This window comes from Oncorhynchus masou, chromosome 18 (genome assembly GCF_036934945.1).
Source record: "Oncorhynchus masou masou isolate Uvic2021 chromosome 18, UVic_Omas_1.1, whole genome shotgun sequence".
NCBI classification, from domain to species: Eukaryota; Metazoa; Chordata; class Actinopteri; order Salmoniformes; family Salmonidae; genus Oncorhynchus; species Oncorhynchus masou.
In genome coordinates, this window is record NC_088229.1 from 50405185 (window position 1) to 50420994 (window position 15810).

A 15810-nucleotide genomic window follows, 5' to 3' on the forward strand; every position below is an offset into this window, starting at 1 on the left:
CCAGCAAAGCACCACCACACCATCACACCTCCCCCTCCATGCTTCACGGTGGGAACCACACATGCGGAGATCATCGATTCACCTACTCTGCGTCTCACAAATACACGGTGGTTGGAACAAAAAATCTAATTTGGACTCAACAGACCAGAGGACAGATTTCCATCGTTCTAATGTCCATTGCTTGGCCAAAGCAAGTCTCTTCTTCTTATTGGTTTCCTTGAGTAGAGGTTTTGTTGCAGCAATTCGACCAGTCTCCTCTGAACAGTTGATGTTGAGATGTCTGTTACTTGAACTCTGTGAAGCATTTATTTGGTCTGCAATCTGAGGGGCAGTTAACGCTAATGAATTTATCCTCTGCCGCAGAGGTAATTCTGGGTCTTCCTTTCCTGTGGTGGTCCTCATGAGATCCAGTTTCATCATAGTGCTTGATGTTTTTTGTGACTGCATTTGAAGAAACTTGAAAGTTCTTGAAATTTTCTGCATTGACTGACCTTTGTGTCTTTAAGTAATGATGAACTGTCGTTTCTGTTTGCTTATTTGAGCTGTTCTTGCCATAATATGGACTTTGTCTTTCACCAAATAGGGCTATCTTTTGTGTACCACCCCTACCTTGTCACAACACAACTGATTGGCCCGAACGCATGAAGAAGGAAGAAAGAAATTCCACAAATGAACTTTTAACAAGGCACACCTGCTAATTGAAATGCATTCCAGGTGACTACCTCATGAAGCTGGTTGAGAGAATGCCAAGCATGTGCAAAGCTGTTATCAAGGCAAAGGGTGCTTCCTTTTGAAGAATCTCAAATATGAAATGCATTTTGATTTGTTCAACACTTTTTTTGGTTACTACATGATTCCATAGAAAATAGTAAAAATAAAGAATTGCTCCTTGAATGAGTACGTGTGTCCAAACCTTTGACTGGTACTATGTACAGTTGAGTCGGACGTTCACATACACCTTAGCTAAATACATTTACACTCAGTTTTTCACAATTCCTGACATTTAATCCTACTAAAAATCCCCTGTCTTAGGTCAGTTAGGATCACCACTTTATTTTAAGAGTGTGAAACATAAGAATAATAGTAAAGAGTGATTTATCTAAGCTTTTATTTCTTTCATCACATTCCCAATGGGTCAGAAGTTTACATACACTCAATTAGTATTTGGTAGCATTGCCTTTAAATTGTTTAACTTGGGTCAAGCGTTTCGGGTAGCCTTCCACAAGCTTCCCACAATAAGTTGGGTGAATTTTGGCCCATTCCTCCTGACAGAGCTGGTGTAACTGAGTCAGGTTTGTAGGCCTCCTTGCTCGCACACGCTTTTTCAGTTCTGCCCACAAATTGTCTATGGGATTGAGGTCAGGGCTTTATGATAATACTTTTAATTTGTTGTTCTTCAGCCATTTGCCACAACTTTGGAACTATGTTTGGGGTCATTGTCCATTTGGAAGACCCATTTGCGACCAAGCTTTTAACTTCCTGACTGATGTCTTGAGATGTTGCTTCAATATATCATGCCATCTATTTTGTGAAGTGCACCAGTCCCTCCTGCAGAAAAGCACACAACAACATGATGCTGCCACCCCCGTGCTTCACGTTTGAGATGGTGTTCTTCTTGCAAGCCTCCTCCTTTTTCCTCCAAACATAACGATGGTCATTATGGGCAAACAGTTCTTTTTTTGTTTCATCAGACTAGAGGACATTTCTCCAAAAAGTACGGTCTTTGTCCCCATGTGCAGTTGCAAACCGTAGTCTGGCTTTTTTATGGCGGTTTTGGAGCAGTGGCTTCTTCCTTGCTGAGCAGCTTTTCAGGTTAGGTCGATGTATGACTCGTTTTTACTGTGGATATAGATACTTTTGGACCTGTTTCCTCCAGCATCTTCACAAGGTCCTTTGCTGTTGTGTTGCAATTTTTGCACCAAAGTACGTTCATCTCTAGGATTCAGAACGCGTCTCCTTCCTGAGCGGCGTGACTGCTGTGTGGTCCAATGGTGTTTATGCTTGCGTACTATTGTTTGTACAGATGAACGTGTTTCCTTCAGGTGTTTGGAAATTGCTCCCAAGGATGAACCAGACTTGTGGGGTGGGGTCTACAATGTCTTGGCTGATTTTTTTGTTGTTTTTGCCATGATGTCAAGCAGAGGCACTGAGTTTGAAGGTAGGCCTGGAAATACATCCACAAGTACAAATGATGTCAATTAGCCTATCAGAAGATTCTAAAGCCATTACATATTTTTCTGAAATTTCCCAATCAGTTTAAAGGCACAGTTAACTTAGTGTATGTAAACTTCTGACCCACTGGAATTGTGATACAGTGAATTATAAGTGAAATAATCTGTCTGTAAACAATTGTTGGAAAAATGACTTGTGTCATGCACAAAGAAGATGTCCTAACCTACTTGCCAAAACTATAGTTTGTTAACAAGAAATTTGTGGAGTGGTTGAAAAACTAGTTTTAATGACGCCAACATAAGTGTATGTAAACTTCTGACTTCAACTGTATATATGCATGCTCTTCCTCAGTTCATCGTTCCTCAATTATTTCCGTTCTCTCTCTTTGCCTTCTCAAAACGCATTGGAGAAGAAGGTCTGAGGGGATTGACCTTGGACTTTCTTTTTCAATATACATTTGAGAAGGAAGCGAGGAGACAGGATGTGAGGAATCGCTGAAAGACTAATTGAGATGGAGCCATTGGTTACCACTCAAAATAAATCTACACTAATTCTGTTTTAGATGACTTTTGGTTAATTCTGATAATGACGAAGGATGACATTTTAGTAAAAATTGGATTTCACAATATTTTATGTTTTACCAGACATTTAGCAATTGTAGTCTGATGTTATAAACTATGTTAATGTTTAATTTCTCCTGCGGGCCTTTCTCAGGTTGGTGTCCTCTGTTCAGGCGATCATGGCCTCCTCTGCTGGTTACATCATTGCCTCCTCCTGCGATGACATCATTGAGGATCAGTAAGTGTAGAAATTCACCTCGTCCTTCTGACAAATGTTGTTACAGTAAGGCTCAGTCAGTAAAATTTGTAAAACAGACCAGGGGCATGTTTGAGGCACTAAAATGGAAGAAAACAGAAAGTTGTTCAATAAGAAATTCTTACTTTTGTTTTCCGTTGTAAAACATTTTCAGTTTCTTGTCCTAATGAACACGCCCCAGAAAGAGACAGAAGATATCCGACTCATACCCCCCCCCAAAAAAAAAACTTAACTACTACAGTTAACTACAGCATAGAGTGAAGAGAAAAGAAAACACTTTTTAGGCTCATTCAGCCTTGAGCGATATTTTACATCAGGCCATACTAGAAATATTTTAAGTGAATTTTTAACTTCAGAATCATAATTTGTCAGTGTTTTTTTGTGCCTTGGGAGAAGGGTTGTCCCGATACTTTTTTTGTCATGGCAAAAAAGAAGACACAAAGCAGTCTCCTTTAAAAAGCTGCTGTATGTAGTCCTAAAATGTTGTGTGAGAAATATTGGGAAATAAACAATTGTGAATTTAAAAAAAATACTCTTTACAATGAAAAAGTAAGGTGACCCCTGAAAGCCAGATGGAAATCAAATCAAATTTTATTTGTTACATGTGCCGAATACAACAGGTGTAGGTAGACCTTACAGTGAAAGCCTTACTTATAAGCCCTTTTAACAATGCAGGTTTAAGAAAACTAAGTAGATAAGTAAAAAATAAAAGTAACAAGTAATTAAAGAGCAGCAGTAAAATAACAATAGTGAGGCTATATACAGGGGGTACCGGTCCAGAGTCAATGTACAGGGGCACCGGTTAGTCGAGGTAATATGTACATACAGGTAGAGTTAAAGTGACTGTGCATAGATAATAAACAGAGTAGCAGAAGCGTAAAAGAGGGGGGTGCAATACAAATAGTCTGGGTAGCCATTTGATTAGCTGTTCAGGAGTCTTATTGCTTGGAGGTAGAAGCTGTTAAGAAGCCTTTTGGACCTAGACCATACCAGGCAGTGTTGCAACCATGCTCTCAATGGTGCAGATGTAGAACTTTTTGAGGACCTATGCCAAAACTTTTCAGTCTCCTGAGGGGGAATAGGCTTTGTTGTGCCCTTTTGTGTAAATGAAACATGCATTTAGTCCTTATATTACTAATACATAGGCTATGCTGCAGCAAATGTAGTCTCACCTTTCACAAGAAAAAAGTTACCATGATGAGATGAAAGGCCTCCATGTATTGTGAATTGCACTCTGTACTGAAATGCGTTGTCTGTTCCCAACCTGAGCATTGATGATTGATCTTGCAGAGAGTAGGCTGTGGCCCTTAGATAAGACAGATTTAGACATTACATATAATTGAAGTTCCATTTCACGTCATGCTGTTCATATAAATAATTTTTATAATTTACCAGTTTCTTGCAGTTATTTATCCTGGGAAAGGAGAGTGGGTTTGGGCAGGATATTTCGGTAACCCAGATCCTGCTGTTCAAGACCGACCAGAGATATGACTATTCTAGTCTATCAAAAGCATTTTCTGCATCGAGATAAAACGTGCCAAGGAGTGATAGTGAGAACACTGAGTACCATCCTTACCGATAAAAATTAAAAATGTAAATAGAACTCAGGGGGAATCCCATCCAGGTGATTTGCCTTTTATTCATGCTATGCAATGCCCTTTTGAGTTCATTGAGAGCGATTTTGGGTTCCTAGCAATGCAGCTTTTTCTGTTGAGAGAAGAGTTCTTAATTCTTTTAGAAAGGACTTAGTCTGGCTTGGTGTGTATTTACAATCAGATGTGTACAGTTCTTTATAGAGCTGGGAGAATCTTTGATTCATTTGGGTTCTGATAGTAATTCCCCAATTTCAAATTCAATAGTTGCTATTTCAGCTAATTGATCATTACTGCGAAGCTTGTTAGCCAGTAAACGACTGGGACGATTACCATGTAAGTAATGGTTGAACCTAACTAAGCGGATGGCAAATTCTGCTCTCTGTCTTATCAATAAATTAAGTTCTGTCTTGACTTTGGAAAGAGTAATAGATACCTGGTCTGAAAAAAGTGTTTGTTGAGAATGCTCCAACGCAGTTATCAACATTTCCAATTCTGATATCTTATTTAATTGTGATTTATTCAACTCTGATCATCCCATAGAATCCGGGGTTCATTGACATACTTTTTATTGAACATTATGAATTAATTGAGTTCAATTTCAAATTGATCACAGAATGTAGGATTTTGTAGTAATGAAACGCCATCTTGTGGCTCTTTTAGGATATTCTGAAATGTGAAATTGGTAGTAGTAGGCATGGTGATCAGACAAGCTCATATGTTGAATGTCTTTCTTAATTTTAGAAAATAGAGTTGCAGATAGTATAAAGTCGATTCGGGAGAATGTTTTATGCCTGTTTGAGTAGAAAGTCTACTCGTTTGCTTTTGGACTATGTGCTCGCCAGGCATCAATGAGGCTGGCTGTAATCAGAGTATATGTTGGAGAGCATTGGCTGCATGTGGCTACTAGTTGGTCTTATTACAGTGCCTTTAGAAAGTATTCACACCTTTTTACTTATTATTATTTATTTTTTTACAGCCTTTAAAAAACAATTGATTCAATTGAGATTTTGTGTCACTGATCTACACATAATGTCAAAGTGGAATTATGTTTTTAGAAATGTTTACAAAATAATTAATTAAATGAAAAGCTTAAATGAATACCTACTGAGTAAAGACAACACTTTTGTTATGACAAGCCTAAATAAGTTCAGTAGTACAAATGTGCTTAACGAGTCATATAAGTTGCATGGACTCACCTATTTGTGCAATAATAGTTTTTAACATGATTTTTAAAATAACTACCCCATCTCTGTACCCCACACATACAATTATCTGTAAGGTCCCTCAGTCGTGCAGTGAATTTCAAGCACAGATTCAACCACTAAGACCAGGGAGGTTTTCCAATGGTTTGCAAAGAAGGACACCTATTGGTAGATGGGTAAAAATTAAAAAAGCAGACATTGAATATCTCTTTGAGCATGGTTACAGTTTTTAATTACACTTTGGATGGTGTATCAATACACTGTCAATACAAAGATACAGGCGCCCTTCCTAACTGAGTTGCCGAAGAGGAACGAAACCACTCAGGGATTTCACCATGAGGCCAATGGCGATTTTATTTTTAATTAATTAATTTTTATTATTATATATATATTTTTTTCATTTAAGTTTAATGGCTGTGATAAGAGATCACTGAGGATAGATGAACAACATTGTACACTGAACAAAAAAAATGAACGCAGCATGTAAAGTGTTGGTCCCATGATTAATGAGCTGAAATTAAATATCCCAGAAATGTTCCATACGCACAAAAAGTTTATTTCTCTCAAATGTGCACACATTTGTTTACATCCCTGTTAGTGAGCATTTCTCCTTTGTTAAGATATGCCACAGGACAAGTGTGGCATATCAAGAAGCTGATTAAACAGCATGATCATTACACAGGTACATCTTGTGCATGGTACAATAAAAGGCCACTCTAAAATGTACAGTTTTGTCACACAACACAATGCCACAGATGTCTCAAGTTTTGAGAGAGTATGCAATTGGCATGCTGACTGTAAGAATGTCCACCAGAGCTGTTGCCAGAGAATTGAATGTTAATTTCTCTACCTTAAGCCACCTCCAACATCATTTTTAAAAATGTGGCAGTACGTCCAACCGGCCTCACAACCGAAGACTACGTATATTGCGTTATGTGGGCGAGAAGTTTGCTGATGTCAACGTTGTGAACAGAGTGCCCCATGGTGGCGGTGGGGTTATGGTATTGGAAGGCGAACAACGAACACAATTGCATTTTATCGAGGCCCATTTCTTTTAAGGTGTCTGTGACCAACAGATACATATCTGTAGTCCCAGTAATGTGAAATCCATAGATTAGGACCTAATTAATTAATTAAAATTCATTCCTTAATTAATTAAAATTCATTCCTCATATGAACTTTTAACTGAGTAAAGTCATTAAAATTGTTGCATGATGCGTTTTTTTTATTTTTGTAAATTATAGTTACTCCACAGTACTAACATACATGACTGAGTGAAAAGAATGAAGCCTGTACAGAAGACAAATATTCCTAAACATGCATCCTGTTTGCAATAAGGCACTAAAGTAATACTGCAAAAAAATGTGATAAGGAAGGAACTTTTTGTCCTGAATACAAAGCGTTATGTTTGGGGCAAACACAACGTACCACTCGTCATATTATCAAGCATGGTGGTGGCTGCATCATGTTATGGGTATGTTTTTCCTCGACAAGGACTAGGGAGTTTTTTCTATGATAAAAATAAACAGAATATGCAAAATCCTTCAGGAACCTGGTTGTCTGCTTTCCAACAAACACTGGGAGACTAATTCATATTTTAGTAGGTCAATAACCTAAAACACAAGGCCAAATATATATACTGCATTTTCTTACCAAGACGACAATGTTCCTGAGATGCCTAGTTACTGTTTTGACTTAAATTGCCTTGAAAATCTATGGCAAGTCTTGAAAATGGCTGCCTAGCAATGATCAACAACCAACTTGACAGAGCTTAAATCATTTTTAAAAAGAATAATGGGCAAATACAAACCAGGTGTGCAAAGCTCTTAGACTTACCCTAATCAAGATATATTAGTGTTTTATTTTCCATTTAGATTATTTTTTTTACATTGACAGAGTATTTTGTTTAGATCGTTAAAAAAATTACAATTAAATCCAACAAAAAATGGATAGTCAAGGGATGTGAATTCCTTCTGAAGACGCTGTAGATTTTGTCCCATGTCCAAAATTGCATTAATGTCTGTCCCGTTAACCCGTTGAAATTCAGTTAATCCTAACAATATGCTGTTTAGAGAATCAAAAAACGTAGGATCATATGAATTTGGAGTATACACATTAAAAAAGGCAATTTTCTTTCCATTATGGATATTTAAGTGATTCTGCCTTCCTGGTCTTTGCCTTTACCCAATATGGTGATTTTGAGTATCTTTTGTATCATTGATTACATCTTTTGTTTTGTTAGGGGCTGAAGAAAAATAAGCCAGTTTGTACAAATGGTTCTGCATTCTCTGTGCGTACTTTTGGAGCAGGTGTGTTTCTTGGAGCATTGTTATATCAATATCGTTTCTTGCTAGGATATTGAGACAGATGGAATGTTTGATAGGACAATTTAGGCCTTTCACATTCCAAGAGAGAATGGCTAGTGTTGCCATTATTTTTCAGAAAGGAATGTTAATGATATAATTGTTGTCTTTAGTGTTGTTGAGCCCATGGATATGTAACAAAAAGCAGGACCCACACGGAAACCCTCCCATTGGTCCTTCCCCACCCAGAAAACCCTTACTGTAAACCATACCACCACTCCCTAGTCTCCATCCCCAAACTATATACCTTTTTGTAAAACCTTTTCAAATACGAATGCATCAAATCCAAATATTGTAGCCTTGCTTATTGAATGCCCACTGTTCAACTAAGTTACCTTACTGTAACCCCTTTTTTCTACCTCTTTTTCTTCTTCTTTGTATCAGGCATTGGCTCACCAGCGCCTACATCCTCTTTGCCGTGCCCTACTTTGTGTACGACATCTACGCCATGTTCATGTGCTACTGGTACAAGCTGCGCATCAAGGGTCATGAAGGGGACAGCGGCGCCAAACCCCTGGGTGCGGCCCTGACCAGCTACCTGCGGCGTGAATTCCTCATGGTACTCCACCACGTCGTCATGGTCACCGTGTGCTTCCCCGTCTCTGTGGTAACTGTCGCCCAATGACGACATTCAAATGCTGGGAGAATGACGTGTGAGCGAGTGAGTGTTTATTGGAAGTATCTTGTGTGTGTCGTTATTAAAGATATTTGCTGGTATTTGGTAGGGTACACAGGCAAATCTTTGTGGCTGTGTGGTTTGAGTGTCCGTCTGGATATTGGGAAGTTGGCTGTTTGATCCACGGTCGAGTCCAACCAAAGACTCCAAAAACCGTGTTGATGCCTCTGCTTGGTACTGAGCATTAGGAATACAGATGGATTGGGGGTAAGGCCCTGTGACAGACTAGCCTCCTGTCTTGGGGGTGTACTTGTACATCAAGCTGCATCATGCTACAAAAACAGGATAAAGGCTCCTGCCCTATGGACAAGGCTTACTTTACACTGGTGAAAAGGTTTGTTGAAGGCTTATTCATGATGATAAAACTCGACTTTCGATGAACTGTCTTCTTCCTCTTTCCTCCAGTTCTGGCGACAGGGCAAGGGGGATTACTTCCAAGGCGTCATGTTCTTGGCAGAAGTCAGCACTCCGTGGGTCTGTTTGGGAAAAATCCTCATCCAGGTACTTCCGTTTTTGAATTATTGTGTTCAAAGTACTTTTTGAATTGCACACATCTCTAGGTGTCCCACCCGTGTTTCAATTTCTCAGACTTTTAATTGGACTGTTGGTTCCTGGCATGTGGCTCATCACGTGTGTGTGTGATGTATAACAGCACATCTGTAATATGATTACCTTAATTACAGCAGTATACACTGAGTATACAACAAATGAACACTTTTTGCTCTTTTCGTGACATAAGCTGACTAGGTGAATCCAGGTGAAAGCTATGATCCCTTATTGATGTCACTTGTTAAATCCACTTCAATCAGTGTAGATGAAAGGGAGATAGGTTAAATAAGTATTTTTAAGGCTTGATAAAATAGTCAAAAGTATGAGCACGTGCGAGTTTCGATTTATAGCAGAAAAATGGCGCAGTAGCTGTTTTAAAAGTATTTCTGCTGTTTTGTTTCATAGCTGCTAATTGCACAAATATATATGAATCCTAAATCCCACCTCGTGCAGTGACACTGCCTGGCAAGGGAGCTGTGCGCATTGAGTGAAGTGCTGGTAGATGAATTTTTGGAGGTGCAGGCATAGGTTGGTCTAATTTACGCTAAAGTGTAAAGATGGCGCCGATAGACAATGGCCGCAAAACTCGTAAGCAACTTTGCAGTCTCATTTTTTTGTTTGTTATTTCTCACATTATTAGCCCAGAATGTTTTTTGTGTTATTACATACAGAAATTACTTTTGGATATCAGAGCGGCAATAACTCAACAGCATTTCGAAGAGAAATACGACTTTCCTGAACTGGATCCTTTTTTCGTACCCCCCAAGGATGAACTTATCCCAGTGGCTGCTCCAAGACACCGCCGTCAGAGAAGAGGTATTCGGAGTGAACTTTTAGTCCAACTCAGTAGGTGTGCACACCATCCACCGCTTCTGAGTGTATTGCTCACTAATGTTGTCCCAAGACAATAAAGTAGACGAGCTCAGGGCAATGATCTCCTTCCAGTGATACATCAGGGACTGTACCACTCTGACAGAGCTCCAGAGTACCTCTGTGGAGATGGGAGAACCTTACAGAAGGACAACCATCTCTGCAGCACTCCACCAATCAGGCCTTTATGGTAGATTAGCCAGACGGAAGCCACTCCTCAGTTAAATGCACATGACAGGCCACTTGGAGTTTGCCATGAAAAACAAGATCCTCTGGTCTGATGAAACCAAGATTGAACTCTTTGGCCTGAATGCCATGCGTCACGTCTGGAGGAAACCTGGCACCATCCCTACGGTGAAGCATGGTGGTGGCAGCATCATGCTGTGGGGATGTTTTTCAGCGGCAGGGACTGGTAGACTAGTCAGGATCAAGGGAAAGATGAACGGAGCAAAGTACAGAGATCCTTGACAAAAACCTGCTCCAGAGCACTCAGGACCTCACGAGGGCGGAGGTTCACCTGTTAGCCTTTGAATATAGCCCCCTGTATTCTACTGGATTTAACCACGGATACAATATTTGCCTGTCCACCTCCCTCCTCCCTTTACATCACACACCACCCCTGTGCTCCACTTCCTTCCCTACAGTGTGTTGTGTAGAGTTGGGGCCAGATGCTTCTTATAACCTCTGTGCAAAGGGAACCATTTAAAGTAAACTACACAGTACAGTTTGGTGTGGTGTTATACATTTGATAGATAACAATTATACTTCTCGATGTGAAATTAAAATGTTGAGGTTCTCAAATGTTGAACTGTTATCATAACCTTCTCAATGTTGTTGTCTTGTAAAAGTTGCGCAAGCTGTCGATCAAACGCTTAGCTTGCTGGAGCAGAGAAGAAGTCTAGCAAGCTGGTGGAAACAGATGTTTTTGCAGAATATACTGTGTATAATGACGTGTTTTTCTCCCACACCTTAAGGCACTGCCTTTGGCTTGAAGCATGACAAGTATACTTTGTCCTCCATTTTCCACTTTTTGGTGTCCATGCAAAGTAGAGCAATAGGCCTATTAACTCTTTTTCGGCTTTCACCAATCTGTACTGCTTGCGCTTTCTCCTTTTTTCTCTCCTCTTTCTCTCTCCCTCTTTTTTCTCTCAGTACAAACAGCAACACACTCTCCTGCACAAAGTGAATGGGGCTACTATGCTGGTCACTTTTTTCACCTGTCGAGTCCTCCTCTTCCCTTTCCTCTACTACGCGTATGGCAGGTATGTCTCTGTCTGTCCCTCACTCTCTATCACGCTCTGCTTTCAAGCTGAGCTTAAAGGACTAAAGGACTGTGCATGGGGATTTGGTCACATCTCTTATTTTTCTAACTCTTGTATCAGGGTTCGGGGGCTTGTGAAGAGAGTATCATTGTAATGGGTGGCTGTCAAGGGATAGTTCATCTACATTTCATAATACTTTCAACATTTTCTCATTTGGAGTCCATGTACATTTAAGGCCAGATTCAGAGTTGAGATAAGCGCAAGGAACTCTGGCTTTTGCATTAATCATTTATTGACATCAATGGGAGCATAGCATGTGTGGATCTCATTTAGTAACCTGGCTACCCATCCAGATCACTCTGGCCAAACGCCACACCCACTAATGTTTCTTTGTGGGTCTCCCCAATGACTTCTCGAATGCAGACACATTCAACCCGTTCTAATTGGTCCCAGAAACGGCCTACATGAATCATATAATTTTGGCCTCAGCACAAAAGGCATCTAGAATTGGTTCAGACTGATGTATAGAGCGATTTGATATAGCAGGAAAATTAAATTCAGGATGAGTCGTCAGGCAACTAATTTATGTCAAATTGAGCCATTTAAGGTAAACTGATAAATACAGAATGATGAAATATGGGTGAACAATCCCTTTAATGCCGCCACCCCCCTTTTGTTAGTTCTACAGTTGAAGTCGGAAGTTTACATACAGTTAGGTTGGAGTCATTAAAACTCGTTTTTCAACCACTACACAAATTTCTTGTTAAACAAACTGCAGTTTTGGCAAGTCGGTTAGGACATCTATTTTGTGCATGACACAAGTAATTTTTCCAACAGTTGTTTACAATTATTTCACTTATATAATTCACTGTATCACAATTCAAGTGGGTCAGCAGTTTACATACACTAAGTTGACTTTGCCTTTAAACAGCTTGGAACATTTCAGAAAAATAGGTAATGGCTTTAGAAGCTTCTGATAGGCTAATTGACATCATTTGAGCCAATTGGAGGTGTAACTGTGGATGTATTTCCAGGCCTACCTTCAAACTCAGTCCCTCTTTGCTTGACATCATGGGAAAATGAAAAGAAATCAGCCAAGACCTCAGAAAATAAATTGTAGACTTCCAAGTCTGGTTCATCCTTGGGAGCAATTTCCAAACGCCTGAAGGTATAAACATCATGGGACGGAAGGAGATGCGTTCTGTCTCCTAGAGATGAACGTACTTTGGTGCGAAAAGTGCAAATCAATCCCAGACCAACATTAAAGAACCTTTTGAAGATGCTGGAGTAAATGGGTACAAAAGTATCTATATCCCCACAGTAAAATGAGTCCTATATCGACATAAGCTGTAAGGCCGCTCAGCAAGGAAGAAGCCACTGCTCCAAAACCGCCATAAAAGAAGCCAGACTAGGGTTTGCAACTGCACATGGGGACAAAGATCGTACTTTTTGGAGAAATGTCCTCTGGTCTGATGAAACAAAAATAGAACTGTTTGGCCATAATGATCATGGTTATGTTTGGAGGAAAAAGGGGGAGGCTTGCAAGCCGAAGAACACCATCCCAACCGTGAAGCATGGGGGTGGCAGCATCATGTTGTGGGGGTGCTTTGCTGCAGGAGGGACTGGTGCACTTCACAAAATAGATGGCATCATGAGGATGGAAAATTATGTGGATATATTGCAGCAACAATGGGTCTTTCAAATGGACAATGAGCCCAAGCATACTTTCAAAGTTGTGGCAAATGGCTTAAGGACAACAAAGTCAAGGTATTGGAGTGGCCATCACAAAGCTCTGACCTCAATCCCATAGAAGAATTGTGGGAAGAACTGAAAAAGAGTGTGCGAGCAAGGAGGCCTACAAACCTGACTCAGTTACACCAACTCTGTCAGGAGGAATGGGCCAAAATTCACCCAACTTATTGTGGGAAGCTTGTGAAAGGTTACCTGAAACGTTTGACCCAAGTTAAACATTTTTAAGGCAATGCTACCAAATACGAATTGAGTGTATGTAAACTTCTGAACTACAACCATTTTTTTTCTGAGGTCTTGGCTGATTTTCCCATGATGTCAAGCAAAGAGGGACTGAGTTTGAAGGTAGGCCTTGAAATACATCCACAGGTACACCTCCAATTGACTCAAATGATGTCAATTAGCCTATCAGAAGCTTCTAAAGCCATGACATTATTTTCTAGATGATGACCCACTGGAATTGTGATACAGTGAATTAATCTGTCTGTAAACAATTCTTGGAAAAATTACTTGTGTCATGCACAAAGTAGATGTCCTAACCGACTTACCAAAACTTTAGTTTGTTAACAAGAAATTTGTGGAGTGGTTGAAAAACGTGTTTTAATGACTCCACCATCAGTGTATGTGAACTTCCGACTTCAACTATATGTGGCCACTCTAAATCCCCCATGTGCCCATTCTCTTTATAATTCCCCCCCTCCAGGTACGCGTCCATTCCCCTCCACATGGTTCCTTTCAACGTGCCCTGGCAAGTTAACCTGGGCGCAGCTATGCTCATGGCCCCCCAGGTCTACTGGTTCTCCCTCATTTGCCGAGGGGCCCTGCGACTCTTCACTGGCTCTTCCCGCTCCCGGAGGCCCCCGGTCACTGCCAAGGATGACTTGGACGGACAGGCGCCGTCCCAGCCCGCCAATGGGTACAGCACTCATGCCACAGAACAAAAGTCAGACTCTCACTGAGAAGTGGGCGGGAGGGTGAGAGGTAAGGAAGGTGGTGATAATGTACCGGTGGGTGAAGTTGAAAGGGAAAGAAAGGTAGTGAGACTTTGAACAAGCGTAAAAAAAGAAATGCTTCAAATTGTACTGTCTTTGTTGCCAGAATCTATACTCAATACCGATATTCTGCTTATGCGAATAAAGGAATTGAAGGGAGCGTTTGCACATTTGAACAGCACACAACATATGCATCAGAAGCTATTGTTCCCCCTGATGCACGTTGAGAATGGAGAGAGATTAGCCTGAAAGAAGTATAGCAAGTGAGAGGTGGAGAGCGTCCTCGTGTAGATCAAATGAAATCCTGTCTGCCTAGGAGGTAAGTTAGCACAGGAGTTAGGAATGTATTATACTGGTATGTTTAGTACATTGCTTTAGATAGGCCTAATTCGGCTTAGTAACAAGAAACGACCTCGCCAAGCAGTATTTTGACTTGTTAGTATTTATCTGTATCCTTTGTACTCTTAACAAATGTGACTAGGGTGGAAGGGAGGTAACCTAATAAGACTATTATGCTGCCTTATCTCAATTGTTTGTGTGTGTACTACATTTTATTTATTTTAATGTGGAATATTTATTTTTTCCTTGGATTGAAAATGTGACAAGTGTTCTTACCTTCACGTTGATTTGGATTGTAGTTCTGTTTCTGATCTCCCATTCTGTGTTTTTATTTTTTATCCATTTTGATCTCCAGTAGTTCAGGTAGCAAATGCATGAATCATTTTGCCTGTTGGCAGTTAAACTCTGCCGCCTTGCAACAGTGTTATTTTTTTCAGTGTAGAGAATGTAATTTTAAGGAACAAAATGAATGGCCAATTTTGTGGGCCTTTGGGTTTCTATGCCCTACTTGGGTCCTTAACTTTTGACTGAGTGGTAATTGAAGCATATTAGGTAAATGAGTTAGTGCCAGTGCAACAACAAAAAAGCAGCCCTATTTATTCCACATACTGTCATTCATTGGCTGACGTTACACAAGTATTCTGCCCAATAATATTTAATAAAAAAATCAAAAACGTGTTTTATTATCACTGCTGTAATTAGTGAATTGCATAAATCGACCAGAATAGAATCAATACACTGTCTTGGTAGCATTTAGTATAGGTTGACCTTTCTAAAGCTCTTGAAACTGCTTTAGGAGTCTGTTTCCACTTCTTCAGTTTCTTATTTGTACTGAGCAAATTTAATTGAGCCACTGGTTTCAGGAGCCCTATTCACTCAGAAAACATAACTATACTTTCCTGAATATGGAAATAAAATACTAGGAAAACAAACAGTCCAGTAACCTTGGATGCAAGAAAGATGGGACAATAACGTCTAGACGGCGATAAACTATACCTTTGTTCTATATGTTTATTGGTTAGTGGTTCTTGCCATTGGGGGAAAAATGCATTTCAATTGATTTACTGTATATGCTTATTTTATTTATTTGTGGTTTTGAATTGAATGCATATTTATGCATACATATTAATGTACCGTATAAACTTCTGAGCCTTATGTGAAGGCTATATTGTTAACTCATAGCTAAAATATACTCCTGTTCTGAACTTGTCTGGGTGTTATATCA

General features: G+C 39.9%; 1 protein-coding gene across 6 annotated transcripts in view; it reads left to right on the top strand.

Moving 5' to 3' along the window:
* Nucleotides 1-15785, top strand: part of LOC135504744 (ceramide synthase-like) — a 45180-nt gene extending 29395 nt beyond the window's left edge. For all 6 annotated transcript variants that reach the window (XM_064923579.1, XM_064923576.1, XM_064923582.1 and 3 more), the window contains 5 exons: nt 2887-2970; nt 8533-8755; nt 9230-9325; nt 11396-11505; nt 13958-15785. In XM_064923579.1, coding sequence (XP_064779651.1) covers nt 2887-2970; nt 8533-8755; nt 9230-9325; nt 11396-11505; nt 13958-14213 — 769 coding nt within the window. In that variant the 3' untranslated portion in view covers nt 14214-15785. The remainder of the gene's footprint in view (nt 1-2886; nt 2971-8532; nt 8756-9229; nt 9326-11395; nt 11506-13957) is intronic.
* Nucleotides 15786-15810: the final 25 nt, after the last annotated feature.